Consider the following 19,076-nt stretch of genomic DNA (forward strand, 5'->3'; position numbering starts at 1 on the left):
AAAAAAAAAAAAAAAAAAAAAAATATTCAAGGAGCTTGCCTAAAAAATATATATTCGATAAATAATTGAATCGATTATTCTATTGTAAAACGAGAAATAAATTATACCGAGTGTCCCACTTTACCCAAACAAGATTAAAATCAGGATAAGATAAGAAAACATATAAAAACAGATATCGACCTAGTATCGTAACTGTAACTTTGTCAATTACCAATCTGATTCGTAGATATACCGTTGCAAAATGCGTAGCAAAGGCAGCTCATTGAAATTCACTTAGATGGAGAATTGTTCGGTCGCGAAATAGGTTAAGATCGCAATGAACGGTAACCATTCAGCGAATTCCCGTTGCAAGGTTATGTTTTCTTCGTCTTGAGCGCCGCTTTCGAAACACATTTCATACGGATGCGAATCACCTCAGCAGCGGACAAGACAGTATAAAATCTAGGTTAGGATTGTGCACATGTGTAACGCCTAAACGTTCCAATTACCGAAATAACTTTCAGTTACGACACAAAAATACGTTTTCTTCCTCGATGCCGCGATCTTTACGTTTTTCCTCGCCACATTTTTACGAAAAATCTCGAGCAACATCTTGTTGCCTTCGGTGCGATTATTCGACGATAAAACGTATACGAATTTATTTACGTTGATATCAATTCAGCTGAGCTACGGTTGCTGGATTTTTGCACGCCGATATCATTTTTACCTCACGAAACGAAAAGGCTTATCCGGGTATCGTATTTATCGGGAAAATCTTTTAAACAAAAAGAAAATTAATTGTACAACGTACTACAGACTTTAATATGTATGTAGAAATTTTTCACAGCCTATTTTCATATCTAAGATATTTTTTAATAATATTTTTGACAATGACCCCGGAAAAACGCAACAGCATTAGTTTCTTGTAAGGCATTGTAAAAAATATATAACGTTTATTAAAAATCCACTAAATTGTTTAGAATTATTTATCGCACGAATCGTTTACGTGCTTGTACATATAAGAGGAAAATAAGTCAGGAATTGCGTATTATTGGAAAAAATTTTGTTTGATCGTCAGTCGCTTTGTATCTATCAGATGCCTCGCCTAATGATATTTAAATTAGTTCCATATTTCAGCTCAGAACATGCATAAATACATCATAAATTATAGCTACAATATTTTTTGCATTTTGTTATAATGAAGATTTATGTTCTTTTCATTTCTCCATAATTCATTCGAGTTTATAATATGTAATCCTTATCTAATCAAACGGATGCTGATAGTAACGTGTAAGTAGCATTGTGTACGAGATTATTGTCCGTCGCGTAATTAAGAAGATACAATTTGTGAATTAAAGATTTTGTTCCTCTCTCGGATGAAGCTATTACTTCGTCAGTATTTACTACGTGAAAAGATATATTTGCATGTATTTTACTTCAGAAATTTTCATTAGAAAAAATTTCTTCTCCGAAGTACCATAAGTCTAGATTAGATAGTAACTATTATCATCGTGTTGTTGGACTTTATGCCTGTTTATTGATTGGATAGTGTAAAATCTATAACAGACTCTATAAATAGAACAGCATTATAGCCAATATCTAGATATCTATTTCGAATTGAACATGCACGTGCCGATATAACTGTTGACAGTCATTGAATATATTTTTGTTTCAAATCGATGAAACATCAATGTCAGTCGTTGTAATAGACTTAATCGATGAGGCAAAGTCTCGGATTGATCTAGCTCGTTATGATCTAGCTAGATATGTTAATATCTTTATTTTTGTCTCTTATTTTTTAACTATACAAATGTTCAGAATATTCCATGCGAAGTTATTTACACATCGTTTTGTACTTAATTGCAGATAAAGTTGAGAGAAATGTGTAATAATAATAAAATCGTATTGTATATAGTGCGTTATATGCAGATTAAGAAACGAACTAGACATTGATTAATCGCGGTTATAGGAATTATTTGTCGAGATGCTTTCATAGAGATAGAAGATTATTACTCAGAGCTTAGGGATTATTGCTTAGTTACTTTGGCTTATAATACGTAAGATACAGCACACTTTCATTGCAGAGATAATCGCGTCGCATTTCAAATATTAATTTTTATTCGCCTCGAGTAATAACAGATTACCGAGCGCAACATTATCAATTATTAAACTAATATAAATTATCTTAAACACAGAGTTTTTACCGTACCATCATTTATATCGCTATAATAAAATACTTGAAGCATGTGCTTTCCGTTTGATTTATTTATACTCATATGCAGTGTTATCTATTCAAATATTCGAGATTCTTTCCAACTCATGATCATCCTTTGATATATACATAATTTTTCATTCTTTGGTAATATCTTCGAGATCTGTTCATATCTTGAAAATTAGTAAGATATAGTAAATCCATTTCTCCTTTATTAAGTATATAAGTATACGAACACGTCTTAAATATGAAATCATTTTTTATACTTCTTATATATATTTATGTTAAATGAGTCTGTCAATAGGTAGCGGAGAATAAATGGTGTTTTAAAAATAGTAGAATTTAATATAAAATAAGGATTAAAATAGTATTTATATCTACTTATTTATGTCGAAGTTTATCTTAGAATAGAAAGAGGAAATGCCTGGATGAATGTATAATAAAAATATATTTAAGTATAAGTACAGTGTATGCTAGTCCAGATCCTCACGCTGGTGTCACTTAAAATTCGTGATAAAAAAAGGAGTAGCCGAGCGATAGCTTAACTTGACTGTCCTTTTATATTTTTGTATGCTTTTAATCGCAAAAGTGATTAAACACAATATTACGATGAAGTAGCGAAGTTAAAATAGTTGTTCAAAGCACGGCCAAGACTGTAGCCAAGACTAGTCTCGTGGCCGAATGCTTGCACTTTTTATATGTTGAGTTCGTAGAAGTTGAGGGGTAAGGAGAGGATCCTGATTGCCCTACGTAGTGGGAAAAATTTAGTGTTGGGCCATGTTCAAAGGTCAGGTCAAAGCCTAACGGTTCATAGTCAGGTAGTGTGGAACGAGGTAGATTTGGGTATGGTCGTTGTCACACTGGCCTATGGGTATTTTTGTAATTAAAAAAAACTGGCTTGTCTACATCCCGCTGCATCATCTGTGCAAAGCATGTTCCTAAGAAAGACTACGAGGCTGAGAGGCCCTTCAAATCGATTTAGTGCCAAACAATAGTCAATGGCTTCGAGGACTAGGAAAACTAAATACTAGAGAAGATGTAGAGTTTTCCTAGAAGTGAGAATCACTTCAACAATTTATATTGATAATTTCCTTTAACCTAAAGATGTGATATTTATATCTTCCTATATTTCTACGTTTATTAATATTAATTCTTTTTATAATAATCTGTAAGAAAATCTAGCTTGTCCTCGTTCATACGGTTCTCCTCTCAAGCTTCCTGTTTATCTTCTACACAATGTCATTTCTAATTTCACGCGAACAAAAAGATATGACATCCTGTATAATACCTAGCTACTCTTGAAGTTGTCGGTAAGGTTATTCATGTCGATGTTCCTTATTCTTTTATACGGTATATGCAAGTTGAATTGAACTGTCTAACGTCGCGTTCACATGATTATTGAAATAAATGATGTAAGATCGCGTTATATGAGAAACTTTTCTCAATTACGGACAATAAAATCATATCACCGTATGACTGTAGTAGCAACGTGTAACGCTCCAATGATAGTGCGATAGTGTGAGCGTGGCTTAATCCCCCTGCTACCTAGTCAACCAGTCGAGAAATAATCGCCACAGTGAAAGATTTTATCCAGTACCTTGACACTGGCAAGTTATCTGCCCTTCGTGTCGTATCTCTTCCTGTATCGTATTCTGTTCGAAATTAGAATTTTCCTAGTCGATCTTTTGTAATATCTTTCGTAGTAAATGAAAAGTTGAGCGCGTTTCTAATACATTTATATGTTTATTATTTTCTCGGTGGACCGATACTTGGAAGAATGACAATATTTCAATATTGAGTTTTAAATCGATATTTTATGCGTAATTGAATCAATTACTATTATCAATTGATTAGTAACAGGTAAAAAAGTCAATTGCCTCATCAATTGAAGTTGATTAGAGATTAGATTAAAGTAGAGATAAACGAATTATTATTATAAGATCGATTAAAATACGTGGCTATTGTATAGCGAAGTTAAACAATAATTTGTTACACGAAGACAATCGAGAATTTAATAATACAAATTGTGTGCAAAGCTGTTTTGTTGTATCCGAAGCACTTGGAAACTTGGAACGAGTTCTGCATCGTTTCACAACACGTTCGCCAGTTTAAATCTTTATTTAGTCAACCTCGACGAGACGAGAATGTTTCTCCATACGTTCCAAGTATGTACCATCGATTTTTCATTGTCCTTCCTTATCGCTTCTGGCCAAGTCAGCGGTTCACTGACTAAGCAGGTTATTGTCTTTCTACATTGCTGGACGATTGTATGTATCAAGATTCGTGGAAATTTTCTTAAGGACAAATGCGCATCGTAATTTGTCCACGCGCTTCCAAGGACAAGATTGATAGATAAGCCTTGAACAATATTTTACTAAACAAATATATGATTTTGACATTGAATACTAAACAAGATTGTGTGGGTTTTTTTAAACGTTTTACTCAAGAATTCAGCAAAGATATTTTCATAGATAATGCAGGCAAGATTAAGCATGCAGAATTTAATTGAACAGAAAGATGTATTTAAAAATGAAATTATTCCTAAATTATTCGTCGCATCATGAGGTTGTTTGAACAAGAATTCATTAATATAGAAAACGTAACTTCATTCTCTGAAAATTTCTCGACTTTAAGTATCAAAATAATTATTCTTTGCTTTTTAAATTAATCCTTCAGAAAGTAAATATTTAACGCTAGATCAAGACCAGTCTCTGATGTGTATTTAAATATACTGTGTATAAAGTGTACATTAAATACGCCAGTAGCACGTCAATATTTTTAGTGATGCCACGAAGAACGATATCGATGAAATTTTAACGAATTTAGCGGTTCTACTGTTACCGTGGATAAAATATATCAGTTTACCTTCTGTGTGACTCATATTTCCATAAATATCTTTCCGCGATATTTCTATATTACGCGTGTATCAAACAAAGCATTCAGTTTCATAAGATATCTCCAAATTTCATTGTTCCATCATCTTTTCCACAATTTTATACTACGCGTAACGGACTTTCACTTCAGCTTTATACTTCTCTTTGCCTCGCTGATCCGTGTTAACCCCTTTTTCTCGCAGTTGCAATTAATTTGTCCGTGCTGCATACAGCAAGGGAAATCTACGGTGTACGAACGACGGGGATTGAAGAGTGACTCGCGAGGTACATGCGAGTCAACTCTCCCGGCACGTTCTAATATTACTCGGTCGACGAGGTAGTGAGTCAGAGACATAACCAGGCGCAGAAAAGACGTCACTCAGAATGGAGAGAAAGACTAAAATGCCTCGTGCGCCTACGTTGTCTTTTAATATATTCCGCGATCTTCTATTTACCCTTATTCACGCGGGAAATCAAACAGCGGCTGGAACGTCAAAGGGGAGATTTCCACTGATTAACTGGGTCGTTTCTTAGCCAGAAAGTTTTATTATTATGATGGGTTGGCAACTGAGCGATTGCCGAGTTTATCATTAGGTGGTAATGACAAATAGTAAATAGAATCAACCGATGAAACGAAGGACAGAAACACGATAAGAACATCTTTTCTATTGATTTTCTAATGTCAACGTCGTTTCCTGCTTAGAAACGGGGCAATACGAAGTAATCGAAAATAATTGAAAGTAAGGTAACAAAGAGCGTCTCGAGTTTTAAGATGCACATCTTTTGAAAATAGCTGTCAAGTTGACTAAATTTTGTGGAAGGTAAATGTACGATTATAAGCATAATATTTTAATATTATGACGAATAATATTGTGAAGATTTTGAAGAAGATGAGACGTATTTATAGCTGCAAAACCAAATATTGCAGAAAGGCAATTTTGGTAACATAGGGTAGATCGACAACGTAACGAATTTTTCGATTGTTTTCTTGTAAAGAATAGAAAGTATAGCTTATCATTTTCTTCCTCTGTGCTCTTCGGAAGATAAAGATAGATTAAATGTAGTTTAGTTTTAGGATAGTCTCGATCTTGCAAAATATAACTACGCGTGGACCGATTTTAAACGGAAGATCTGTAAATAAAAAAAATTCTTAGGGATTGAAGTCACGAGTTAACTTGTCTTCTGTGATGAACGAGTTAAATCGTCATATATTTTCCTTTTTCAATATCATACCTTACGAACGGAATTTTTACAAGGACGGATTTCCGGGAATCCCACCTTTAAATATATTTTTCTCGCCTACGGGCACGTGTTTCACTAATCGGATTGAAATTTCCAGAAAGCATAGATTTGAAAACAATCGACTCGTGTTATGTTATTGAATTATGGTTATAGAATGGAAGATTTTCAAGTCCGGGGATTTTCCGTTCGAACGATATCTTTTTTTTATTCGTTTCTGTTGCTGTTTTCTCACATTGGAAGGATTATTTCCACGAATAACGAAACAACCTTTTAAGCATGAGAAGAAAATGAAAACCGATATCTGGCCACTCGTATTCAAATTATTTTAATAATCGGACCTTCGAAGTACGTACTTGTCGCTATAATGTGACTTGAAATTTCAGTATCTATGATGAGAAAGAATTTTCCAGAAAATATCACCTATCGCGTAATACATATGTATAAATGCGCGTTTCTTATCACAAGGTGTAATTTGTGTTTTACCTTGACTTACAAAATAATACATTTTCTTTTTTTTTTTAGTTTTAAAAAGATGATATATTTTCTATTAATGCTTTGTAATACGTTTATTCATGTTACGTGAATCGTTTCGTTTCTATATGAAACATCGAGGACAAAGGCGAAGTCATATGTTTTCTTCGCAAATATGACTTTATAACGTTAATTTGTTCCAGTAAGCTGTGTTGATCACATTCGTACACCAAATCCAAATAACGTGACAGAATCGGTTGTTACATCGACTATTTTACGTTGACATCTATCTTTTAGACAGCGAATTATTTGATTTATTGCGTCGTGGATTTAGTCCACGATTTTTCTATCATACGAAGCCTTTCGTTATTTATTCAAGACGTCTTCCAGGATGTCCTTTAATTAGCCTTCTGACGATCAATAGCAACTTAGACGTCATAACTACACGATTGTTATTAATGTACGGTACATATGCCCTGTAAGTGACATTTCTATTTAAATTTTCGTTCGTGGACTTTATCGGTCCGCAAAAGGTCATCTTGAAGGAGGAGGATCCTCTCTGACGTTCATTAACATTTTACGGACGATGTGACGACGATAATGTCGATCATTAGCAACTTGCTAATTTCTTGTAAATATTCGTGAATCATCATCCAAGAATGTGTTTGACCAATCCAAGTAAGTTCTTATTTTGAAGTCGTATTTAACGGATAACAATGCAGAATATGTTGTATTCTGTGTCTTGATGTTTAACCATCTAAATATTGTTATCACAGCTTAAAGCGATTTGAAAGTTTGTTATTTATATAAATCCTTTATTTATATCCTTATTGTATTTACTTGTAATTGTATTAACTTGAAGGACGCAACAAACAGATTGCTTGATATTTATATATTTCTATCTTGATAACTTAATTGTTGTGTATATTACGTTGCTAAAAGCGTTCCATTTAACAATCATTCATAAAGATGTCAATCTGTTAAAAAGTTTAGTCGTTTAAAAATCAGTTAAATCGACTTCTTCGGCTTTAACTTCATGAACCTAGAATCAAACATACGATAAACGCTTATTAAACACGACATAATACCACGTCAGAATAATTTACTTATAATTCTCGATGAGAATTGATTGTATAATTCTTGCAAAAAAAAAAAAAGAAAGAAACGTATTTGTATATGTGCAAGTATATCTTAACACAATTAGTTTATTGACTTACAATCAAAACTTCTACAAAGAACGAAACAAAACTACATCTATAAGTCACCCAGCAGATCTCACAAAGGATATATCTTAACAAACACAAAGATGATACCCCATTGGGGGTAGCCACCCACATGATAATCAAATAGATAAAAAATTCTACCAAATGTCCAAATTGGACAAATTGTGAATGTGAAATTTTAAATTAAAAAAAAAAATCTATAAGTCGTATGCTTACAATTATTACGGGGCACAGGCGTTTCAATTACTCTCGGGGATTCCGCGGAATTTAATTCTTATTCGTTATTTTGCTAAATACTTAAACTCTCAAATGAGACATACGTTTGTTCATATAAATTCGTACGATCTTTCTACAAAATGTTTACCTCACGTCGATTCTGAATAAGATAAATAAGAACGATGAAAAATGATATGGACATGATTCATTGTCATTTATCTCTGAATAATACCTAGTTGCAAAACACCTTTAATTCTAGATTGCATTATGTAAAAGACCAATAATTTACACGTTTTATGATTATGATTTCTAAGAAGAGGCCGTAAGAAAATGTATGATATAGTCTAAGAAGGTGTCTTTGAAATATAATTAATATAACATGTAGTAATAAAATTGAGACTCATACGTGCATTAGCTTTACAGAATAAGCAGTAAGTTATTATTTTGTTTAATAAATGGATTCACACCCGATCAACAGATACGATTTATGTAGTACATTTGTAATAATGTATCGCCAATTTAACTTTTTCAAATAGTTTTTCCAAGAACCAAATGAATTGTTCGTGATTTTCAAATTGCATATTCGTACAATAATAAATTCATATAACGAACGAACTGTACATACGGATTGGAAGTATTTCATCATTGTAACTTAAGCAAATCTATGCGGATTCCTTCAATACATATTAATTAATTTGACCTATCATATCATTAACCTGACACGGGAAATGAAGTAATCAGAATTAAATGCCGATCAATGAATTAGTCTATTCGTATAAACAGACTAAAAAGTCCAAGAGTTTCCACTTGTTGAAATCTTTTCTTCTGAAAATTTGTTTTTGCGGTACCAACAAATAAGTTGTAACGAAGTAACTTTCGCTTTTTGCCATTTATGAATCAACCAATCAATCCATGGGTTTTTACGTTCATTTCTTTTTCCCATTTCCTTAGCAAGAATTCTCAACGAATATTTTATGTAAATAGGATCGTATCGAAGGAAATCTGTTAACCGATATTGCTAGTCTTCTTGCGAAATTACGTTTTCTAAATATCCAAGAATCCCACGCACAGTAGGTCGTTTGTAAGACGACGATACAAAAATTTTCGCGAGATTAAATTGCACGTGTATTTACACACGCGTGTATTTTACATACAGACATACGTATAGCTACCTCTGCAGTTCTCTCACAATGATATGTCACGAACGTTCAATGAATGAATTATGTACGTAGGTTTCTGAACACAATAATTTTTTTATTCAGGATTAATGAAATTAATTAAATGACAATATTTTTGTTCAAGAATCTTGCGTATCTCGTGTAAATTAATTACGAATTATATTTTTGTAATAATGATAATTAAGTATTCCAAAAAAGTAAGTAATCTCGAGATTCGCCCTCCGAAATTTTTGTATAATTTCCTATGAACCAATAGTGCTAGTTGAAGATTAATAAGAAATTTCATGATACTTAAAATTCTATTGCATTTTGTTAGGTGTTCTGTCTGATATGACATAGAAATTTATATTATTAACATTACAAAACATTCGAACTGTATATGTATTACGTTAAATATTAATATTACACAATATACAGATCAGTCTCTCTTTTTGAACATAAATCTCACATTAGCGCCAGAAAATTAGAAAAATCTTTTCGATCGAAGGATTATCTGTAACAATTTCCGAGTAATTAATAATTCGTTTAAAGGGACTGAGTAATTTATATCATTATCTTGCTTGGAACGTTTAAAAATTACAATGTAAAGTATCATTTTCACTTACTTAGCCTTAAATTAGATTATGATTCCAGGCAAAAAGTTTGAGGGAATTGTCAGAAAGCAAGACACGTCTGCATGAACCAATCATCGTTAAATTGGAAGGATGGAATTTTTATAAAATCAAAAACGCTCCAGCTGAAAGCGTTATGCAGTTGCGTTGGCTAAATCTTTCCTAACAAAGAATTGCGTTACGCAGTGTGTACATATAAAGATCCTTTGTTTTATTAAGAATGTTCTACCTCAATGCCGAGCAACATTTGGCTGATGAAATAACCAGTAACATAGCGTCACAATCACGTACGGAAAATGTGCTAGAATTTCTTGATATACGTTGAAAGAATTTTTTTTTTTTTATGTGATTCATTCTTGTTTTCCCCGTGGATAATTGCGAGTAAATCACAAGAATATAAATCGGTGTCGCAGAAGGAGCGCGTGTGCGGTTGCAAACATTTTGGCAAAACGTTATTGTAACGAGAACAGAAGCGTAGCGGCCTTGCAACTTACAACGAATCAGTTGTCGATGATTGCGTTCTACTTGTGATGTATGCCATTGAATTTGTTAGAAGAATCTGTATTGTGTACGCGCTCAAGGATATTACGATCTTGATCATTGAGAGAACTAGATGATAGAATCTATCTTCGTTGTAAATGCAATTTTTTATATTCGCCAGACGTGCAAAAGGTGAACGTAATTAAATTACGCTTCTACAGAAGTAAATTATCTGTAGTTATGACGCTTTTTTTTATATTTGTTTGTCTACCTTTTACACTTTCATCGATTATATCGATCGCTTCTATCTACTACAGAAGCGAAAGAAAAAAAAAAGACAGATGCAATACACGTGTTGGTAGTACAGATGTTTTTACTGTCTTATTTGCTTCGAGTATGCAGGTAATCAGTAACGATTGTGACATAACGAAAAAAACATAAAGATCATTGCTGAGGATAATAAGTCGCTACTAATATCATGAAGATACAATAATACGTATCTTGTATGATTATTGTCTTCAATAGGAGTCCCCGATATAATGAGTGTAAAGAATTTTAATAAGGAGTTTAATCTTTAAAGGATCTAAACACTGAATTCCCCGAATAGGTAGGAATTCTTCGATCGCAAATCTATCAATGTTTTCGAACGTTTGCGAACACCTAGTTCAGACAGAGGCTCGTGGACGATTAAATTCTTTTATCGTTAGGTACTGCGAGTACAAATGTTGGGTGAGACAGATCCACCGTATGCACAGGGATCCCTAAGAGGACTAAAATCTTTAGATAAAGCTGTAATAGCGATAAATAGTTATAAATAACGATTTTTCAAATATCCTGCATTCCTTGTTATTAGATCCATGGTACCTCGCGCAGTAGCCAAACATAACATAATATTCTAGGTCTTTGTGATCGTTATATTTTGTGTAATTTCTATTCTTGATTATTTGTATATCGAGAAGAATTGTTTATTTGAACAATCGTACTTACTAAAAAAATATTTCATATTTGGCATCTTTTGTCATTGAACGTATATTTGTTAAAGTATATGTACTCTTGATACTGTAAATACGCGCAATGTCGAGAATTTAAACGAAATAGAACGTTGATACTGAGTATATTTGTTATTCTTCGATCGTTAACATATTGATTTAAATAACCAGCGATTTTATAACGTGTACATTATGTAAAATAGGTAATAACGCGCTTCATGATATACTCGGTTGATTTGTACTCACGTTGATACTTCACTACCTGTAATACTTTTTGTAAATACCTTTCTCGAAAGTTTACGTAACAGTCTCGCTTGGAAAGTATAAGTAAATGTAATTTCATACAGCATCTAGTTACATAGTTAGCGATCATTTCTTTCCCTGTTACTTGCACGGTTCGACAATCTTACTCGTTTCTTTCGCCTGACAACGTCTCTGAACCATTGGTTTCCCGATTCATACGACGACCTCGTGTCTCACTTTCCAGGCAAGCAGTCGTAAAACATATAACTGAAATATTAGTAAGCAATTGCTTAGCCGTGTATAGAAAAACATGAAGACAGGTATACAATTTGTAACGTAATGACATAATAAAAGATTCGGTCCTTGATGTTAGATAAATATAACGTAGTCCACGTGTTACCGTAATTCTCGTTTCTCACGTGCCTGCTGCCAATGTTAACTAGTCTCTCCAAAAGCATTCTATGATCATTCTATGCTACTTCGTATAAGAACCCCGTTTCCGCTATTATATCAGCAATGAGTGGCATTTTACATAAGTCCCACGACCATATGACGTTGCTCGTGTCGAGGATTTGCATCCGCGGGAAATTACACGTAATACCGGCGTACATATGATACCTGTTGCACTTCAACGACACGTGTTACATAACCAACGATATGTCGTAGTTGATTGCGTAATTATACGTTTTTCTTGTACGTCAGTACTACGCGTCATAGCGTTACGTTCGAAGAGTAATTAATCCCTTACTATGAAGTGACGCGAATCGCGTTTATTATATGTCCATTGATCGAATTTCTGTTATCATGCATTGATGTCAATAACTTTTGCACGAAAATTCTATATACGGAACAACCAACGTATAATAAATATTTAATAACTCGATAAAGAAATTTGGTAACTCGAAGACGGAAGGAGATGATTTTAATTTATTTCGTTTATAATGCAAAACGAACGACACAGCAGGTGGCTCGAAGTGTTCACCTTTCTTAACCCTTTCGCTACGTATGTCGCCTATAGGCGGTATCCGCGTGACGACCTGTGTGGACGGGTGTCGTCTATAGGCGACGTCCGCGCGATGGCCTGTGTGCACGAGCGTCGCCTATACACGACGTCCGCGGGATACCACTTAACCATGAGCCCCGCGCAACGTATGAACGCTTTTCGTCGCAGTGCTCCGTTCAGTACCGCTATTCCGGCGGCACGGTGGCCCGTACAGCGGTTTCACTGCCGAAAGGGTTAATTATCAAGCAACACGACGTTTATTACTAATCAAAAATATTAATTTACGTAAAATTTTACAATTTTTTACGATTATACAACCAAAGAGGCCACACTGTATGACTCTTATTTGAACAGAAAGAAGATTTTATTTCTGTTGGCTATTGCGACGTAATTGTAAAAGATAGAGCAACGGAATCAGCATGTACCAGTATAGATGTGCTTTACGTAAATTATTGTAAAATCTACTTTAAAATACCGCGGTTTTTAACTTGTACCCCACGTCCGAGTCGATATCACGCGTATATTGTAAAATTACATGCCAACTCGAATCTGAGACTGTGAGCGTGTTATGAACCAATAAGCCTATTAATGTTGTCTCTGTGGTCGTTAACGACATCGATTATGATACGTAAATAAGGAAGTATTTTTCATTTCTCCGGTTATTTCTTTTTTTTTTTTTTTAACTATGTATTTAATGGTTCATTCTAGATAAACTGATCGATGGTCTATACTTCTTCAAAAAACGACGTAAACAATGTGTCGGCGAAGTACAAAGCGCTTTATCGATCATCCAGTCGTCTCAGATTTTTATTACTCGATTTCCTATATACGGAGTGATGGCAAAAATAGAAACGAGATAAATAAAATAAAATACTAAAATAAAATACGATATCCTAATTAAAATAACTACAAAATGAAAGAACAACAGGTATACGAATGTTGAAACGATCAATCTCTTAAAATTATTCCCTAAGTAAAAAGAAAAAAAAAGTTGTTAAAGTGAAATGACTTAAGACGTTACATTAGAATACGTAACCCCTGTGTGTGCTTTCTTTACGTAATATTACCTAGTGTTAATGGCTAAATCTCTAGATAAACGGTAATCGTTCGGTGATCCGGAAAAATCGGCTGCCCGAACGGAGTCTGTGTCTGTCAATTAGTTCGGAAAATTGGATTTTCTTCGTTTGAACGGAGTCGATATTAAAGCCGATATAGCACGACGAACGATAGGCATGACGTGGCGAACGTATCTCATAACGCGCATACGCGCCAACTATATTTCTGTTGTGTAACAACCGGTAAGAGTTGATCAGGAAGAACAATTAGAAAGTGTACACGGTGGTGTTCTGGCGCATAAGCTTGCTTATGCGACCGTCGGTGCTGTTGCATAAATATCGGTACGCAGGGCCTACTTTCTCGCATTTTATACGTATTCCTGTGTTCGAGCTGACCACCTCTTTTCAATCCTGCACCTGGTAAAGAAGGTCCCTCCTTTCCTCTTTCACTGCACGATCTATCTTTCTCCTACTCTTTCGCTTAGCTCGCCAGAATCTCGCGGCACGCGTACTTCGGGGAAGTTCCAAACGAACAGTGTCGCTTCAAATAACAGGCTTCGCTCGTTCTTTCCATTACCAGAGCTCGTAGCGTCATTTTCTGTATTTATTTCCTCGGTCTCAGATCAGTCGGTCACTGTGCGATTGTCAGTCGGTCGGCTCATCGATTACCAATCGGTCGTCTCGTTTAGTTTCTAATTACCTCTCGCGTGATCGAAGTTCAGCTACATAACTCTTCGGTTTTAAGTTCGTCGCATTACACATTCAGTTTCGCGTTTCATGCGTACTAGAAGTGTTTTCTCATTCGCGTCTAGACGATGATAAATTGCTATATTTCGAAGGTATTGATGTCGTGGCAGAGTGAACCATTCCGCGAGTGTGTTTACCATAAAAGATATGTATATCTGGAAGAAAAATATTTTGCTGTTTCTTTAACTGTTTTTACGGTCACTGTGCTTAATTGAATGGAATTTCTAAATTACGTAGAATTTCATATTCTATGTCGTGTTCAGTGTATTTAATTGAACGAAATTTTGCGATCGTATAAAATTTGAAATCTTTGTACGCCAAACAGAATAATCGTAAAATTGAGATATAGTAAAATGACTGAGTTATTCTAAAATAGATGGAGAATAGATTATAATAAATAGATCACGATCAGATCTTTTACTTTATTAGACAGTTTTTTTACTTTACGGTACTTTATAAGACAGATACTGAAATCACGAGTCGTATAATCGTTGTGCTATTCGGGTCACTTAAATACAGCTATTTCAGTAATCGCGCGTGTTAAAAAATATATCCGGCCGAGAGGCAAATTCGTTAATTGTGCCTGGAGAAAAGGAGAACGAGAAAATGGAGTACGAGGTGAACGATGAAGATTATTTTACACGAGTGAGTTTTGCATTCCACTTCGTTGATTATGTATTTCTCTTATGTATGCTTCTTCACTTTGTTGACAATACTTTCACAACTCGAAATCATTAAAAGTACCGATAAGGAATTAAAAGTCGGTGAGATATGTTAATGACGTTAGTCTATTCCTGAACATGAAGTTGCACGCCATTTATTATGCAAAGCTGCGATCATACAATCTCTTCAGTCAAGCAATACCTAAAACGTTAAATAACTTTTATATATAACGTTGAAGCGTTTTTATTTTCTTATCTCGATGATGGGCAGCAATTTTTTCAAAAACGAGGTAACTGCATAATTTACCGTTAAAAACCTGCATACCTCTAATTAACGCAATTATATCCTAGAATTTTGATATATTTTTCATCGCAAATCACGTAACGTCACACAATCGTTGACAATAATTTTTATAAAAATATAGGACAAAATCTCGTGATCGAGTGACGAGGAATTTTTGGAACGTATTTGAAATAAAGAAACATATGTTCTAAGATATACCGAGTAGGTTAAAGTATATATCTATTTTATTCGTGAAATATCGAGACAACAGTTTTAAAACGGTAGGAATATTTTAGTTGTTGAAATGGAACAAGTTTTTGTAATGGCGAAGATTTCATATAAAGACTTGTGTATTATAACAGGATGACCTGCGGCTACATTTAAGAATTTCTCTGCAATTACACACGCGTTTCTCAGCGTTACTTTTCCTGGTTGTTATGAAGGAAAATTAGTACCTTCGAATAATTGCACTTATTTACTTTCGCATAGATAACGAAAGAAGGATATTAAAGTGAAATACCCATTATGCTGAAAGAAAAACAGGATACTTTTGACAATTCTGTACCGCGACGTTCATCGTTCGTGGTAGTCTAGAAACAGAAGAAAAAAAAATAGAAGAATATTTTGATCTCTTTACATTACGTTTCAATTTTCTTCAACAAAATATTCATTATACGCAATAGCTGTGAGTATTTAGATCTGCGAGTAACTATACGCATCCCGAAAGGACAATTTGCGAATCTCCTATCAAAAGTTATTTTGTTAAAATTGATTTTCCAACTTTCATTCAACGACAAATCAAGATACAGATCATTTTCTAGGATAACGATTCTACCATTTCTACAATGACGAACAAAATTTGATAAGGATCGTTTTCCTTCTGAACTTGTCGGTTATCGTCCGTGAAACTTAAAAAATTCAAACTAATGTGCCGCTTACTAAAAGGAACATTGAAAAATACAATGAAAAGCGAGGATGAAAGGTTACAAAGAAGTTGAAAATTTTAAAAGAGCTTGTCGTTCGGCGGCTTTTTCGTCGGCGGTTATTTTCGTTTTTTGGATTTACATAATTTTTGAAAGTCCAGTATATCTGTTAACGTTGAATGTGATCCTGGAATAGAACTTCTCGTCCGTGTTTTGAGGGGCGTGTATTTGCATTGAGGCAATCGTGCGTCCTCAGCGTTCGTTGCATGGAGAAAAATAAACTCTTCTGATCCGCGCCATACCGCGCCATACCGCACTCTTCAGCTTCCTCCGTTCCTTCGAACGCGCCTTTTGTTTTTACTATTTCTGAATAAACCGGGTATACACGCGATACATGTTTATTTATGACGGATCTTTCGATCGGCAAGAGCAAAATATATTATTCGCAGTTTCCAGCCACGTTTGTTAATTGTCATGCTGACTAGTCGAAGCAGCTGTTCCGAGGCCAACGCACTTGAAAAACAGCGACACTCCGACAATTGGTTTTATATACGAGGCTCTACTATTCTAGTCACTAAAGTCTGGTGTATTAATAGAATCGAGCTAAAATGATTCATGCGAACTATTTTCTATCGAATCTTAGATCCGCTGAACTTGGAAACATTCGATAATTATACAAATATCGAGACCCAGGTGTCGCGATTATGGAGATACAGAGAACGGTTCTGTTTCTCGGAACTGCGATCTTAAACGCGCCGAACGTAGAAAAGGACGACGCGAATGAAAGAGAAAGAGGGACTGAGAGTCGAAGCGTTCGGCAAACTACTTAAAAACTGGCCGAGAATATTAACTGAAAAAGCAAAATTTTGTATTTTTGATTTGTGATCAACGAAACGTTTATCAACGCGTTTGTTACGTTTTTCTGATTGATACGACATCAAACACGATATACTTTGGAGCATATTTCCTCGCTTAATTAATGGCAAATATATACGTATCGATAAATAAGTATAATTCAAATTATATCGTGTTTGGTGTCATTTTAATCAGAAAATACTCACGAATGCGTTAGTAAATGCTTCGTTTAAAAAAAGTCAAAAATAAAAAAGTTTTACTTTCGAATTAGTACCTAGATACGATGTCCCAACGATATCTGAAATTGGATCATGTTACGCTACTTGATCACGGCGGGTTCTCGAGCTTTCCGGTACGTCAGGAAGAAGCCCCCCACCTGCAATGGAGATACGACGACCGTGCAGTTAGGCAGAGAATCCTTTTTTGCAATTATTCGAATGTTTCCATATATGCGTAGTAATATGCAAGGAAGTAAGAAAAGTTGAAAGAAGTAAGGCGAACCATTAGCTTCTTACTACAAAAGAATTTTAAAAAGGAATGAGAATAATGAGAATATTCTTTGAGTGAATCCTTATTAGTATGAGAAAACATAAAGATATTTAACCCTTTGAGTGCTGAATACTTCCGGCGGAAGCTATCCGCGTAGATGGCACGCGCCTAGCTGTTGCGATCGTTGGGGACGGAATACTTTTTTAAATAAAAATTAATGATTTATATGCGGCACTACTATAATATTTCTCTGCACTGCGAGTATCTCGGAGACCTACCAGAAACTCCGAATCATTTTTGCTATGAGCTACCAGGTACTGCGAGACCATTTACAATCGTATTTAAAATGTCGCTCCGGCGACGACAGCGGAGCTGTTACTTCCACTTACAACGTCGCCACGGCGGCGACAATAGAGTGCACAGGAATATTATTCGTTATTTAAAGCAATATAGTTTAATATATGTATAAGAGCTAAAAGTTTCTTTCGTTTTATATTATTTCATCGAATTATATACGATCCATTTTGTTCTATTAAGATAAAGAGCACGATATTCGACAGTTTAGGTTTCATATTTGTAAAAGAAAAACAATCGTGGGACAATCTAATAGATACATAAGATAAGATACATCGTTAAAGCGATATTATATAATCATAATTCTCGCAGTGTAATAAGAATTACGACTCCCCGCGAAGTATACAGAAGATAAACGGACTTTCATTTCTTTGTTTATCGCCGTTGTTAAGAAATGCACATGTATCGTCTCGTGCATTAATGAAAGAGTTCATCCATAGCACTCAAGGCGTTAAAAACTAAATTTGTGTCTAGGTTAGAGATAATACAAATAGGTTTAATAGCTTTCCAATAGTACAGGATTGTGGGAAATCCACTCGAAGAAAAATAGAAAACTCAATTTTAAAGATAATTAAGAGACGAATATTATAAACTGAAAAAAAAAGATAATTACCACAACGTGCATCGTGTAAACATATAAATGCACATCAGGAAAGTTAATTAACGCTGAAAATTTGTAAAATTGATCGTTAATGTGAGCACGATATCGACGATTATACGGGTAAAATCAATGCTGGTTTGAAGCGCAGAGTTACGAGAAAGTGTATGGTTTCATCTCTGGTTACAGGCAATTTTATCCATAGATCGCGTTTCCATCGTTCTGTATAGATGGATTTCTAGAATGTCTTATTATTCGCCAGAAACAAAAACTGCATTTCGTGCCCCATCATGATCGAAATACAGGGTCGGTATTTTTAAATTAAAAATTCGAATTTTTCGAATTTTAATGGAATAAAACTAACAACGGGAAAATATTTTTAAGGAATAA

General features: G+C 34.5%; 1 protein-coding gene across 2 annotated transcripts in view; it reads left to right on the top strand.

Moving 5' to 3' along the window:
* Positions 1 to 19,076, top strand: part of LOC100742699 (protein fem-1 homolog CG6966) — a 39,699-nt gene that overhangs the window by 9,195 nt on the left and 11,428 nt on the right. Inside the window, exon 1 of one of the 2 annotated variants that reach the window (XM_012380690.3) lies at positions 14,982 to 15,167. The exons of the other annotated variant lie outside the window; for it this stretch is intronic. Within the exon in view, the coding sequence (XP_012236113.1) occupies positions 15,129 to 15,167 (39 nt within the window). The 5' untranslated portion in view covers positions 14,982 to 15,128. Of the gene's footprint in view, positions 1 to 14,981; positions 15,168 to 19,076 lie in introns of those variants that run through there. 2 annotated transcript variants of the gene reach the window in all.

Source organism: Bombus impatiens, unplaced genomic scaffold (genome assembly GCF_000188095.3).
Source record: "Bombus impatiens unplaced genomic scaffold, BIMP_2.2 scf_0106, whole genome shotgun sequence".
Classification (NCBI taxonomy): domain Eukaryota; kingdom Metazoa; phylum Arthropoda; class Insecta; order Hymenoptera; family Apidae; genus Bombus; species Bombus impatiens.